The sequence below is a fragment of the Haliotis rufescens genome, unplaced genomic scaffold (genome assembly GCF_023055435.1).
Source record: "Haliotis rufescens isolate VD_foot unplaced genomic scaffold, xgHalRufe1.0.p SCAF_29, whole genome shotgun sequence".
NCBI classification, from domain to species: Eukaryota; Metazoa; Mollusca; class Gastropoda; order Lepetellida; family Haliotidae; genus Haliotis; species Haliotis rufescens.
The window spans coordinates 1,070,260-1,084,314 of record NW_025963990.1 but is presented as its reverse complement, the minus strand read 5'-3'; the positions used below and the strand labels follow the sequence as shown (position 1 = coordinate 1,084,314).

Genomic DNA, 14,055 nt, shown 5'->3' with positions numbered 1-14,055 from the left:
CACAGACAGTAATATGTATGACACACACAGACCACATGGAACAAAGCGAGTACGTGTTTACCCACAGATAAACACACAATGACACGCACAATCTGATCGACAGCAGTCAGTGTTAGTTGCCTCGGCGTCAGCTCCATGATTGGTAGGTTCGCCTTCGTCACTTTCCGTAAATAGATTTCCGTTTGCTCCCGTTACGAAAGGGAGTTGATGCGATTAGATATGACATTATTTGAAAATTATAAATATAATGTAAAATTACTTAACTTTATCAATACATAAGCTTGTGACGTGGCAAAATAGATATACATTGATATTCTTCAACTGCGTATGTAGTCGTAAATGATATTGCACTCGTTTATTACTCAGCGGTATATATAGCCATGATCGTCTCAGCATGGAGATACGGATTATATGAAAGTATGACGCAAGGTATTTGTCATTTCTACGTTGAGTCTTTAAATAAAATCTATCAGATATTCTATGAATATCTTGTCTTTACCGTTGCTTACCAACTTCTAAAAATGCCAATCAAACAGTTGACATTCTTCTATTTCAAACCGCTGACCGTACGTGTATTTTTGTCTGTATATGACAATCGGTTCCTCAGAACAAACACACCTTACATGCGCAATAATATAATATTCAATAACACTTCTTTTTTAAGGCGCTGAAAAATCATGCCTCGTCGAATTAAAATCTGTGTCCTGAGTGATCATTTATTTTTTATCCTTAATGTATTTTTTATCTTTTATATTTTTCGCCTCGGTATTTCTACTTTCATCGTTAATGCGCCCGGTAGTAGAAGAACCCCTTGCCCATCACCATTGGTGATTTTAAGAATATTTGAGAATAGTGGGTGAGTGAGTGAGTATGGTTTTACGCCGCTTTTAGCAATATTCCACCAATATCACGACGGGGGTTACCAGAAATGGGCTTCACACATTGTACCCATGCCGGGAATCGAACCCGGATCTTCGGCGTGACGAGCGAACGCTTTAACCACTAGGCTACCGGACCGCCCTTATTTGAGAACAGACATTGATAGGTACAAATATGAATACAAGCACGTACTGATTTACAAGATTCGAATCTTCATAATAATACAATTACCTTTTTAAACACCAGTTGAAAAAGTGTTCATCAAGCGCAAATTATCCATACTGTACAAATAATTCAAACACCATACCTAAAGCACCACATTAAGGAGAATGTGTATCTTGAAAAGGTCTGTATTATTAGTTTCAGTATTCAATGAAAGTATTGTTTCCAGGATGAAACATTGATTAATCAGAGTTTTACGTTGTTTAAGCAATAATCTAGGAATGGAGACCATTCGTCACCACTCGCCCCTTTCCGTAACCTGCAAGAAGACTCGTCCCCTATCGATGAATGTTATGTGCGCAAATACGACAAACCAATCAGAATGCGCGTATGATTTCAAGTTCTTCGTCAAAGAATCCCTCAGAAACAATTTTTGATTTTACATATGTCTTGCATCTAAAAATATACCCAAGACACAGTTAAATGTGTTCAATCATACTGTATAATTCCGCATGTCCCGATGTGCTTTAAATTGCATCTGAAATATATGTAATATATGGGGAAATATTTGTAAACCATTATGCAACGAGTTGACAATTGTTTTAGGTATGCCTGTTTGCGCTAAGACGGAACCCGGTCGCAAAAATGGCCACGAGAGGGGCACGAGTCGCTATTCGGCTTGTCCCGGAATAACACGAGTTGCTCACGAATGGAGTGGAGACGGCAGATCCTCGCGCGTGGCATTGTACCCACGTGACACGACACTGTGAGACGACGTGAGTGTGAGATCACTAAGGGTAGTTATCAGAAACGCAGGGATATATTGGTTGATTACGAGCGACGGAAATAACTCTGACATTGGCATTATAAGTACACGGTAGTTCACGTTGTATCTACATAACTTATATAAACATGCGTCACACTTTAAAGTAATAAACACTTAGACAGAGCGATTGTATATGGAATGTTTTCAAATGAGAAATGAGATTTAGGTTTTGAGTTCACAGACATCTGAGTGTTTAATTCTGCTAAATGATGACAGGTAAGAGAGATATTGTCACGTGTGTGTTGTACTCATTATTTCGCTTCTGTTTATACGTGTAGATTTATCAACAAGTATGATTATTGCTTGTCTATTAAATTGATGTTCGTATACTACACAAATTAAAGGTTTAAATTCAGATATTTAAACTTTTCGTTTTGTTAATATTTCTAAAATATTTTTTACTTTTCATTCATTCGTTCGTTCTTTCATTCGTTCCTTCATTCTGTTATCTTTACATACTGTTTACATGTGTATGTATTTATTTATGTGGTTTATGTACGTATTTATTCATTCATGGGTTTTAAACGGGTATGCCTGTGTAATTCCATTTTGTCTGTTATTAGTTCATAATTTGTTTACGGTTCGTATATATTTGTATGTATGTATTTATTTATGATTTTTATATCGGTGTGTATTTATGCATGTATGTGTGCGTGTGTGCGCGCGTGTGTGTGTTTGTATGTGTGTATACATGTATGTGTGTGTGTGTGCATGTGTGCGTGTTTATATGTGAGTGTGTGTTTGTTATATATATATATATTGTGCGAGTGAGTGAATGTGTGTGTGTGTGGGGGGGGGGGGGGGGGTGTATGATGCATGTATGTGTTTGTGCGAGTGAGTGTGTGTGTGTGTGTGTGTGTGTGTGTGTGTGTGTGTGTGTGTGTGTGTGTGTGTGTGTGTGTGTGTGTGTGTGTGTGTGTGTGTGTGTGGTCATTTATCAGGTGTGTCTGTGTAGTCCCCTTTCATCTGTCCTCTTTATGTGAAGCGTTCATTAGTTTTTAACTAATACGTTAAATTAAGTAAATACATGTTTACATTCGATAGGACATACGACATTATATACGTATTCTAAGGCGACGCATTTCGCTGTGCAGGCTTCATACACTAGTCGGGTAGCCTAGTGGTTAAAGCGTTCGCTCGTCACGCCGAAGACCCGGGTTTGATTCCCGACAAGGGTACAATGTGTGAAGCCCATTTCTGGTGTCCCCCGCAGTAATATATTGCTGTAATATTGCTAAAAGCGGCGTAAAAACAATACTCACTCACTCACTCATACACTAGTCATGGAAGGATCCGCTGATCGTGTGTTCGAATCCGTGATCCTTATGATTCTTGATCCTTCTGCACCATACACCTGCAAGTGCCATGACTCCGGACGTTAATGATAACTACCCACTACAGAAAAATATATCCATCAGCAACTAATTTTATTGAGTACAGTGCAGTAATTTATCTGGAACAGAAGTGATGTAACAATACTGTTGAATGTTAATCTAATCTAAATTGCCATAATAGGGGTTTTAAATATGACATAATAAGGGTTATCTTTTTTTTCACATAATTAAGAAACATATTTTTTTCTAGCAGAGTACCCATATCATTAATGTGAATACACGTGAATAAGTTATTTAACTATGCTACACATAAACTGCCGGCGGAGGAAAGTATACGCCAGTGTTTGATTGTGACTAAAAATGAAATACACAAGAAATGGTTATTCGATAGTGATATGATACGGTATCATAGTTGTGTCTTGGAGCTTAACCTTTGGCAGTGTTTCGGCGACTGTTTTCAGCCGGGAACGTTTCGATGACGTTTGTAATTGTTTAGTCAAATCTCTCTTTTATCTGCAACATCAATTTCCTATCCTCTCTTGGATAACATCGTTAAATTATCTACGCCATCGCCTGAGCATCCTACATACGACGAACGTGTTTCAAGATGAGACCACATTTGTTGATGTTTTGTTTGTTTGTTGTTGTTTGTTTGTTGTTTAACGCTGCACTCAGCAATATTCCGGCTATATGACGGCGGTCTGTAAATAATCGATGTAATGGTGATATGATGTTTGGTTCAATACTTTACAACTGTTTTTATCATCAACTTGTTTTGCTCGGTGGGTATATAATTAAAACTTAGATGACACACTGTTTAAAGTGCAGGATGTTTGGCGTGTGTACTGTGTACTGTGTACTGTGTACTGTGTAATGCTAGTTATGGGAAGGCTTTGTTCTCTAAATACATGTTATAACTTTGAATGCATTTGATCAATAATTTTTTTTAATTGTTAAGTTATTTTTGGGGGTATTACGTTTAATTTTTGTTTGATTCTGGTAGTTATAACTTGTGTTAAATCAAAGAATCTTCCAAATAAACTTTAAACTATTCTTATTTTATTTTATTTAATTGTGGCTTTTAGGTTCAATAAGTCTCACTCGTAAACCTGACTATAATAGAGCGTCTCCTTGGTCACATGAGGTGTAGTACCATGTGTTCGTCAAATGTCTAAGTATCTGGCCATCACATTTTATTTGAGGTGTTAGTGGGCTTTGTGGGGGGGGGGAGGTTGATTGGGTGGGGGTGGTGACACTGAGCCGTTTGTAAGTGGTTGTTTCGTTTCGATCACTGCTTCAAGACATACAACTTGGTGTGTTCTTAACACGGCACGGGTGGCCCAGTCGTCTAAGGCGCCGCGATTCGCTGTGCAGAGTTGCGTCCCTTGGGCACGCCAGAAACCTATGATTGTGAGTTCGAATCCCGGTTCGCCCCGATGATGTTTCTAGGTTTGTCAGCACCATACCCGTGCTCGTGGGTTTCACTGAAGTGGTAAACGTCTAAGACCTGCATTACTTCGAGCTTTCCTCCCACATTAAGCTGACACGCCGCGATGTAACTGGAATACTGTTAAAAGCGGCGTTAAACCCAACTCACTCACTCACTCAGGACATCAAGCATGTCAAACGCAATTTTATGTTTTTAAAACTCAGAGGCAAACACATCCTTAAAGAGTTCTATGCTTTTAACCCTGAAATATGCTGTCTGAAGTCTTTAAGTGATTTGTCTATACTACCGGGCAAAACAAAGTGTTCACTTGAAAATCTGATTTGGCCAAGACGTTACCAGGCTGGAAACATTCGCCTGCAAACTTATGGTCCAAAACAAAACAATAATACCCGGATGAAACATTTCACCATCGAATAACCATACCTTGTTTGTTTCATTTGTAGCCACCGTAAAAAAATAGGGTATACTTTCTTTGGCCGAGAGTGTAGAACGCTATACATATCAAGCCATAAACGAATTCAAGTCCCTTTAATGTAATTTAGTTTTTCTTCTATTATATTTATGCGTCTGTAACCTCTAACCTTTAGTTAGCTCATTTTAACCACATGTTATGCGATCGTGGACTAATTTTCATGTTTTCGACAGCGCCTGGCGGAAGGATAACGTCATGTGATCGCTCTCCCGCCTCACGCCGTGTACTGGAGGACAGCATGAGCTTGCGCCTTGTCATTCTACTGACCTTCACATTGACAGATTCCAAACCGGTGAGCTTTCGAATTCTAGAAACAGAAAGAAATCCTATCAATAAAAGGCTCGCGAAGAATAAATGAAGAACTTCACAGATGAAGGTTTGCATATAAGGCTATTAACGACACAGTTATTGTTATAATGAGATCCAAAAGCGGCTTTAAACCACTGTGCCTATGTAGTTACCATCATTCTAAAGCCATAAAAGGCGACTATGCTTGTCGTAAGAGGCGACTAACAGGATCGGGTGGTCAGGCTCGCTGACTTGGTTGGTGCATGTCATCGTATCCCAATTGCGTTGATCGATGCTTATGACGTCAATCACTGGATTGTGTGGTCCAGACTCGATTATTTACAGACCGCCGTCATATAGCTGGAATATTGCTGATTGCGGCCTTAAACAACAAACAAACAAATCTAAAGCCTCTGTCAAGTTTTGAATTTTGCCCTGTGACACGGGTGGCCCAGTCTCGACGTCGAAGCCGCTGCTGTTCAGAGTTGCGTCCCTTAGTCATGCCAGAAACCAATGATTGCTAGATTCGCTCTGGTTTGTCAGCGCCGTACCCGGGCTCGTGGGTTTCACCGAAGTTGTAAAATTCAAATCTGATTCCAACCACATGAAGCTGATGCGCCGTCATATAATTGACATACTGTTCAAAGCGGCGTTAACCCGTGAAGATCCGGGTTATAACTGGTCTTCAGCTACTCATGCCTGCTGTGAAAGGCGACTAACGGGATCGGGTGGTCAGGCTTGCTGACTTGGTTGATGTATGCCATCGTATCCCAAATGCGTAGATCGATGTTCGTGGTGTCAATCACTGGACCGTCTGACCCAGACTCGATTATTTACAGCCCGCTGTCATAAAGCTGGGATATTGCTGAGTGCGGCGTTAAACAACAAACAAACAAATCTAAAGCCTCTGTCAAGTTTTGAATTTTGCCCTGTGACACGGGTGGCCCAGTCTCGACGTCGAAGCCGATGATTGCTAGATTCGCTCTGGTTTGTCGGCGCCGTACCCGTGCTCGTGGGTTTCACCGAAGTTGTAAACATTCAAATCTGCATCACCTCAGGCTTTTCAACCACATAAAGCAGCCGCGCCGTCATATAATTGACATACTGTTCAAAGCGGCGTTAGCCCGTGAAGATCCGGGTTATAACTGGTCTTCAGCTACTCATGCCTGCTGTGAAAGGCGACTAACGGGATCGGGTGGTCAGGCTTGCTGACTTGGTTGATGTATGTCATCGTATCCCAAATGCGTAGATCGATGTTCAGGGTGTCTATCACTGGACTGTCTTACCCAGACTCGATTATTTACAGCCCGCTGTCATATAGCATATTGCTGAGTTCGGCGTTAAACAACAAACAAGCAAATCAAAGCGGCGTTAAACAAAGCCAACTCACTCTGACACATCCCTTTTCTAATTACAGACAGACTCAACAACGTATGATCGCAATAAAGTCACGTGTTTTAAGTGTCCACGTGGAACTCGTGTGTCCCGCCACTGCACCAAGTCCTTCGCTCGTTCCAACTGCACGACGTGTGAACCCGGCACCTTTCAATCCCAGGCCGTCACGCAGCTGGAGAAATGCGGGCAGTGCGACAACGCCTGCCAAGACCACAACGCCATCGTTGTCGACGAGTGCTCACCTGAACACAACCTCCGCTGTCAGTGTCGGGACGGCTACTACAACGCCCACCATGGTCAAGGGGTCATGGCGTGTGTCCGGCATACCGTGTGTCCGCAAGGACAGGTGATTGTAGTGAAGGGTAAGCGTGTCTTGCTTCTCTGGGGTGGCACAGTGGTGTAAGTCTGTCGTGGGTTCGAATCGCATCGCGAGGAGGGGGTATGAATTTACGCCTCTTTTAGCATTTTACAAGCAATGACATCTTCCCGAGGCAAGCGTGTCCACTAGCCTAGTTTCCACCCTTGCCACATCAGGGGACACGGGTGGCCCAGTCGTTTAAGGCGCCGCGATTCGCTGTGCAAAGTTGCGTCCCTTGGGCATGCCAGAAACCTATGATTGTGGGTTTGAATCCCGGTTCGCCCCGATTATGTTTCTAGGTTTGTCAGCACCATACCCGTGCTCGTGGGTTTCTACGAAGTGGTAAACGTTCTGAGACCTGCATCACTTCGGGCTTTCCTCCAATCCATATATCCAATCAGATTACTGTTCTTATTTCGTATAGCTTATAGATGGCGACTACCATAGGCGACGACCTAGTCTATCAGATAACGAAAACATTTGCGATTTCATCCCTGACACAAAAACATAGTCAATCGCTGGGGGGTTTCAAAGATGAAAAAGACATATTCGTGTCAACAGAGACAGCGGTAAATCACTTTCATACGAAGGTGTTCCAGTCGTGGATGTTGGTTTTGTGAAACGTTCTCTGATCGAGCTATGGATATGTGCGATAGTCCAATCATATTTTTAGCACAGGAAAGTTGGCTTGATGTGGCAAGGGTGGAAACAAGACTTTGACAATGAGGCTCGCGGACGCACTTGCCTAGGGAAGATGAAGCAATGGTGGCTGGGACTCGTACTATAGGCTTTATGCTGTGAACTCAGGTGGGGGATCGAACCCGGGACTTCGGCGTGACGAGCAAAGGCTTTAATCACTAAGCTACACCTTCAAGGCCCCGTTCCACAAAGCGATCTTAGCGCTAAAACGATCGTAACTCTCATTCTTTAACATAGGCTTAAGACAATCGCAGCGCTAAGATCGCTTTGTGGAACAGGGCCCTGAACAAAGTGGTCCGATTATGGTCCTTGGTCTGTGCAGAGTTGTGTCCCTTAGGGCCTATAATGGTGGTTTCGAATCCCGGCTCGCACTGATTGTTTCTAGGATTGTCAGCACCATATCAGTGTTCGCTGGTGTCACCAAAGTGGTAAGTGTCGGTGTGCTGTACCAAGTTAGGCTCCCATTCCACTCCACATCAGCCTGACACTTATAACTGAAATACTGTTCAAAGTAGCGTTAAACCCGGTTCACTATGTCCTCAGTATTCGATACAAGGACGTCAACTGGTAAAACGGAATGCGCAAACTGACATCAGTAGAAATCTTTAACGAATTGATGAAACAAATAAATTCCAACGAGAGACACCAAGAACAGAAACATTATCAACGGACTGTTGTACAAATTAATGAGTGAGTGAGTATGTTTTTACGCCGCTTTTAGCAATATTCTACAAATTAATAAACAAACACCCACATAATATCCCTCCACGAAGCCAATACTTTGGTTCGAATATATCCACGACCGTGGCGATAACTTTCATGCGTGTTTATAGAACGAGTACTTCATCATTAGAAGGAACATGAGTGTCCAATTCGTAGTGCAGCGTTGTCTCCTTTTACTGTGCCAGGATCCTCTTATCTTAAGTCCGTCATCACATTGAAGTCTATTACTTCTATTTTCTTTTGCGTTAATGGTGTTGGTGAAAATTGGAATGCTTTGATATTCTGTCATCAACTTGACAGGTGATCCTCAGCGGGATGTGAAGTGTGAATGGTGTCCGTCTGGTCATTTCTACAACGCCAGCGCTGACCGTTGCAACATGTGCTCTGTTTGCGGTGGTTACAACCAAGCTGTGCTAAATATATGCACCAAGACCAACGATACTGTCTGTGGCGAACACGATGTACATGTAGTAGGTGAGCATGTGACCCGTGAAGATAGAAGGATAGCCCTTCCGCAACCCATGCTTGCCGTAAAAGGCGACTATGCTTTGTCGTATGAGGCGACTAACGGGATCGGGTGGTCAGGCTCGCTGACTTGGTTGATGCTTTTCATCGTATCCAAATTGCGTGGATCGATGCTCAATGCTCATGATATCAATCACTGGATTGTCTGGTCCAGGCTCGATTATTTACAGACCGCCGTCATACAGCTGGAATATTGCTGAGTGCGGCGTTAAACAACAAACAAACGGGTGTCACAACGCAACATCATTTCGAGAGAAGACGATCGAGTTCGAGTTCCGACGGAGATTTGCTTGTGGACGTAGGCCTCGGAGTTCGGGATAGGTCTAGTCATCTAATCCGACCACAATATATCTAACTGTTGATCGACCCGTGAAGATTCCGGGGTAGAATAGGTCTTCAGCAACCCATGCTTGCCGTAAAGGGTGACTATGCTTGTCGTAAAAGACGACTAACGGGATCGGGTGGTCAGTCTCGCTGACTTGGTTGATGCATGTGATCGATCCCAATTGCGTGGAACGATGCTCATCATATTAATCACTGGATTGTCTGGTCCAGACTCGATTATTTACAGACCGCCGTCATATAGCTGGAATATTGCTGAGTGTGGCGTTAAACAACAAACCAACCAACTAACTGTTGATCACTGGTTTGTCTGCTCGATATCGTCAGAGGTTGCCGTGACTCATGTATGCAGACCAACTCTGTTCCAACAGATGACAAATATCTTGTACACTTCAGTGACACCAACAGCGCCCTCTACTGGTGTCCCGAATGTCGTGATCGCAGTGTCGGCAGTGGTGGGTCTTGTGGTCGTTGCTGTGTCGGTAACTGCTTTGTGCTGTTACTACTGCCACAAGACGAGGACAAGAGAACGGTGCGTAGGAGATCCTTAAACCTGAAATATATATCCCTTGTGCACACATTAGATAATTATATAATCCTTTTTGTGCAGGTGTGTATTGATAATTGGACGTATTTCTAATCTTCCGTCTTCAGTTCGGTCGGGTAGCCCATTGTGGTTAAAGCGTTCGCTCGTCACGCAGAAGACCCGGGTTCGATTCCCGACATGGGTACAATGTGTGAAGCTCATTTCTGGTGTCCCACGCCGTGATATTGCTGGAATATTGCTAAAAGCGGCGTGAAACCAAACTCACTCACTCACTCAGTTCTATACGTGGGTGACTGATTGTTATGGTGATCGGGAAGAGAGAAAATGAAGCGAAAATGTTGTCAGAAATTAAAGAGAGTGAGTGACTACAAATTTGGGTGTGAGTTTTGCCAAAACAAGTATTCAAGCCATAGCACAGCTGATGACATAAAAACTGAGATTTACATACTCAACCCATGTGCAGAGTCGAACCCTGGTCCCCGGCGTGTCGAGAGAACACTTTACCACTAGGCTTCCCTGTCGCACTACAGAGCGATCTGAAAAGTAATGAGGTCTCGGATAGATCGATCTGTGTTCAATAGCGCCATGGTGCCAGTTTCACACTGTCAGCTAAGACATTGTAGGGGCAGTCGGGTAGCCTAGTGGTTAAAGCGTTCGCTCGTCACGCAGAAGACCCGGGTTCGATTCCCGACATGGGTACAATGTGTGGAGCCCATTTCTGGTGTCCCCCGCCGTGATATTGCTGGAATATTGCTAAAAGCGGCGTAAAACCACACTTATTCACCCATAATAAGTTCACATTCGATCCCTATTTTAATATTGATTAATTAAAACATAATCATGAAAATCATCATCTATTGAGCAGGAGCCAGTCACATGAACGAAAGAAACTTTTGGATCTCCCGGACATCAGCGCCGGTATGTTGCTTCAGAATCAGGATGCCCTGTGGTCTCTGACTGTGTAGTTTGTTTGTTTGTTTGTTTGTTTGTTTGTTTGTTGTTTAACGCCGCACTCAGCAATATTCCAGTTATGTGACGGCGGTCTGTGAATAATCGAGTCTGGTGATTGACTTCATGATCATCGATCTAATGATTCATCGAGTGAGTGAGTGAGTGAGTGAGTGAAATATTCCAGCGGGATCTAAATAGTGGAAACTGGACCAGAAAATCCGGTGGTTGACATCATAAGCATCGATACAGGCATTTGGGATACGATGACATGCATCGACCAAGTCATCGATTCTGACCACTCGATAAATTTAGTCGCCTCTTACGAAGAGCACAGGTTGTTGGGGACCTATATTCTCACGCGGACTCCCTACAGGTCTGTCAATAAGGCCCAAGGGGCGGTCGGGTAGCCTAGTGGTTAAAAGCGTTCCCTCGTCACACCGAAGACCCGGGTTCGATTTCCGACATGGGTACAATGTGTGAAGCCCATTTGTGGTGTCCCCCGCCGTGATATTGCTGGAATATTGCTAAAAGCGGCGTAAAACCATACTCACTCACTCAATAAGGCCCAAGCATATCAGTGGTTTCCGGTATCTACACGCCCGGCAATCTCATTAAAATCAGATCTTAGTTCTCGCGACTGCTAAACAAAGATCAAAAGGACATTCTATTACAAGTCATGTCAAAACGACCTTTCGTCCGACCAATCAGAGAGTCGCTTACCAGATCAGGAAAGTGACAGTCGAAAGGTGTTTCCTTATCACACAACCTCCAAAAGGTTAACACGGGGTGTTCCGAACGACAGATACGGCCAGCACGGCTGATTCCGTCAAAATCATCGTCTATCTCTCGCTTCAATGGGATAAACATTTGAACGGAAAAGACGTTGCATTGCACGCGGGAAGCACTGCCATACAATCTCGACCATATATAGACATTCCTGAATGTTCCTTTGTTCAATTTTCAACATTTTAATCGAGAACTTTGTCAAAATACATTTCAAGCGTAGTCTGAAATAGAGGTCGCTTGTTTGAAACTAGAGCCATGAAGCTCATGAAAGCTGCTTTCTGATTAGCTAATGTTCACTTCTTGTCTGTCATTCCATTGGTCGGTCACAGTTCGTGAAAGGTCGTTCTGACGTGACCCGTAATGGGATATTCCCAGGTCCTTGTTAAGCGGTAGCGAGAACTAAGATCTGATTTCAATGAGAGTGCTCGCATGATGTAACACAATTAACAAACTCACTCAGTTTCACCATCAAATCATCAATAGGGAGTCAGGGTGGGTGGAGTATCCTCCAAATATTTAAGAAATATAATTCTATGTTATTGTTTTATTATAGAAATATGGGCGATGGATATATTTTTTTACATGAAAAATAAACTCCGGAACTGGGAAGACTTTCTTCGCTGCCTTCCACACGGAAATCGAGGTATGTTGGAAAATCCCGACTTGACTATTTGTGACTGTCTGTAACCATCCCTCTTCATTTGGCCTCGATCTGGTGGCCAGGGTTACTGCTGTAAAACATACATTACCTTCCTATCCAGTGAACACTTTGCTCTGTAACAATGGAGGCACAATTAGTTGGGTTTTTTTTGCAGTATCATCTTCCAAAATTAAATCTTTTCCCCTCCCCATATGATATGGTCCTTTTTTTCTTTTTCTTTTTTTCTTTTTTTTTTCTTTTTTTTTATTTTATTATTATTATTATTATTTATCTTTTTATTATTTTATCTTTTTATTATTTTTATTTCATTTTTTATTTCTCTATTCTTTCTTTTATTTATTTTAATATATATTTATTTATTTTTTTATTATTTTTTTATAATACAAACGATGTGAACAGTGCGATATTTCTGCTCTACATAATTTGTAAGCATGTAATATGATAGTTTTAACTGGCGATATTTGAAACCGGTGTATTGTTCACTGCATAAAGTGCATTCTCAGCACTTTGAGGGGATTTACTTCAGTAGTGTAAAAACAAGGAAGCATCACAATAGTTTAATATAATCATTCTTTTCATACCACGTAATATTTCTCATACTGCGACAATACTTCAAGTATTTCAAGTACTTTACACATATGACTATCTTTATTCTTTACGTTAAAATGTTTTTCCCATGCAGAATTCGAAGCTGACGTAGAAATGGATAGAAACACAGAGAGAAGATCTGATCAGAAGATTTATGATATTCTATTGATTTGGTACAAAGCATGCTTCAACGACGTTACTATTGGCAACATCGTGGAGGCCCTGACAAAATCGAACAACACAAATCTTATTGACGGTGTAATTAAAGAATATGAAACAATAAACAATAGTCATGAATCTGTTAAAGAAGATGGCGCTAGTTCGGCAGGTGAGAACGAGGCTGCCATTGCCGCAGGTTATCAAACACCGTTGGTGGTAACACCGGACAGGTACGAGGCAGACGGATATTCTCATACAACAGACGGTGCATGTGTCACGGTGATCGCCGAGCATCAGACACGTGTGAGGGAAATAGATTCAGTGGATGAAGACCGCACATCAACCATTCTGTCGTCACCCAAACGTGAGCCGGGAAGCAGAATTGACGCCATCAGCAGGAACCAGACTGATCACGAACTAACACAAGTGTTGCTGGATCTCAGTGAAAGACATCAGACTCGTGTAAAAGTAATTTAGAGTGTCATTGGATGCCAGGTAGCGGTTGTACAAAACAAGCTCAGCGCCACGACTGTCGTAAGTCTATGTTAGGTATGGGAGTTACGATCACCTTAGCGCTAAGATCGCTTTGTACAACGGCACCCGTGCATGGGCGGATACAGAGGGGGGTGCGCGCACCCCACACACACACTTTTTATTTCGAAAAAAATCTTATTTCTGTATAAATTACCACCAAAGACAATCAATAGATCTTAATTGTGCACCCCCCCCCCCCCCCCCCCCTTTCAAAAAAGCTGTATTCGCCCATGCCCGTGCGTCTTGTTTTAAGTGTGAGGTATAGTCTGGAAGGTAATTTAAGGTACCGACGTTTACTACAATATCTGAAAAACTATTGGACTTACTCCAGTCAAAGTTGGTATGAGATCATTAAACAGTCATACATAACTGGATA

At 42.4% G+C, this 14,055-nt stretch overlaps 1 protein-coding gene across 1 annotated transcript; it reads left to right on the top strand.

Annotated features, from left to right (window-relative positions):
- The first annotated feature begins 1,950 nt into the window (after positions 1 to 1,950).
- Positions 1,951 to 13,737, top strand: LOC124137702. Its single transcript, XM_048402717.1, has 8 exons — positions 1,951 to 2,083; positions 5,297 to 5,415; positions 6,829 to 7,168; positions 8,887 to 9,056; positions 9,825 to 9,985; positions 10,866 to 10,918; positions 12,291 to 12,380; positions 13,081 to 13,737. The coding sequence occupies exons 1-8, from the start codon at positions 2,074 to 2,076 to the stop codon at positions 13,620 to 13,622; spliced, it is 1,485 nt and encodes a 494-aa protein (XP_048258674.1). The 5' UTR covers positions 1,951 to 2,073; the 3' UTR covers positions 13,623 to 13,737.
- The last annotated feature ends 318 nt before the right edge of the window (positions 13,738 to 14,055 follow it).

Coding starts and splice junctions, on each gene's coding strand:
- LOC124137702 (XM_048402717.1), top strand. Junction 7,169..8,886: donor ACAGGTGATTGTAGTGAAGG/GTAAGCGTGTCT, acceptor TCAACTTGACAG/GTGATCCTCAGCGGGATGTG. Junction 10,919..12,290: donor TCTCCCGGACATCAGCGCCG/GTATGTTGCTTC, acceptor GTTTTATTATAG/AAATATGGGCGATGGATATA.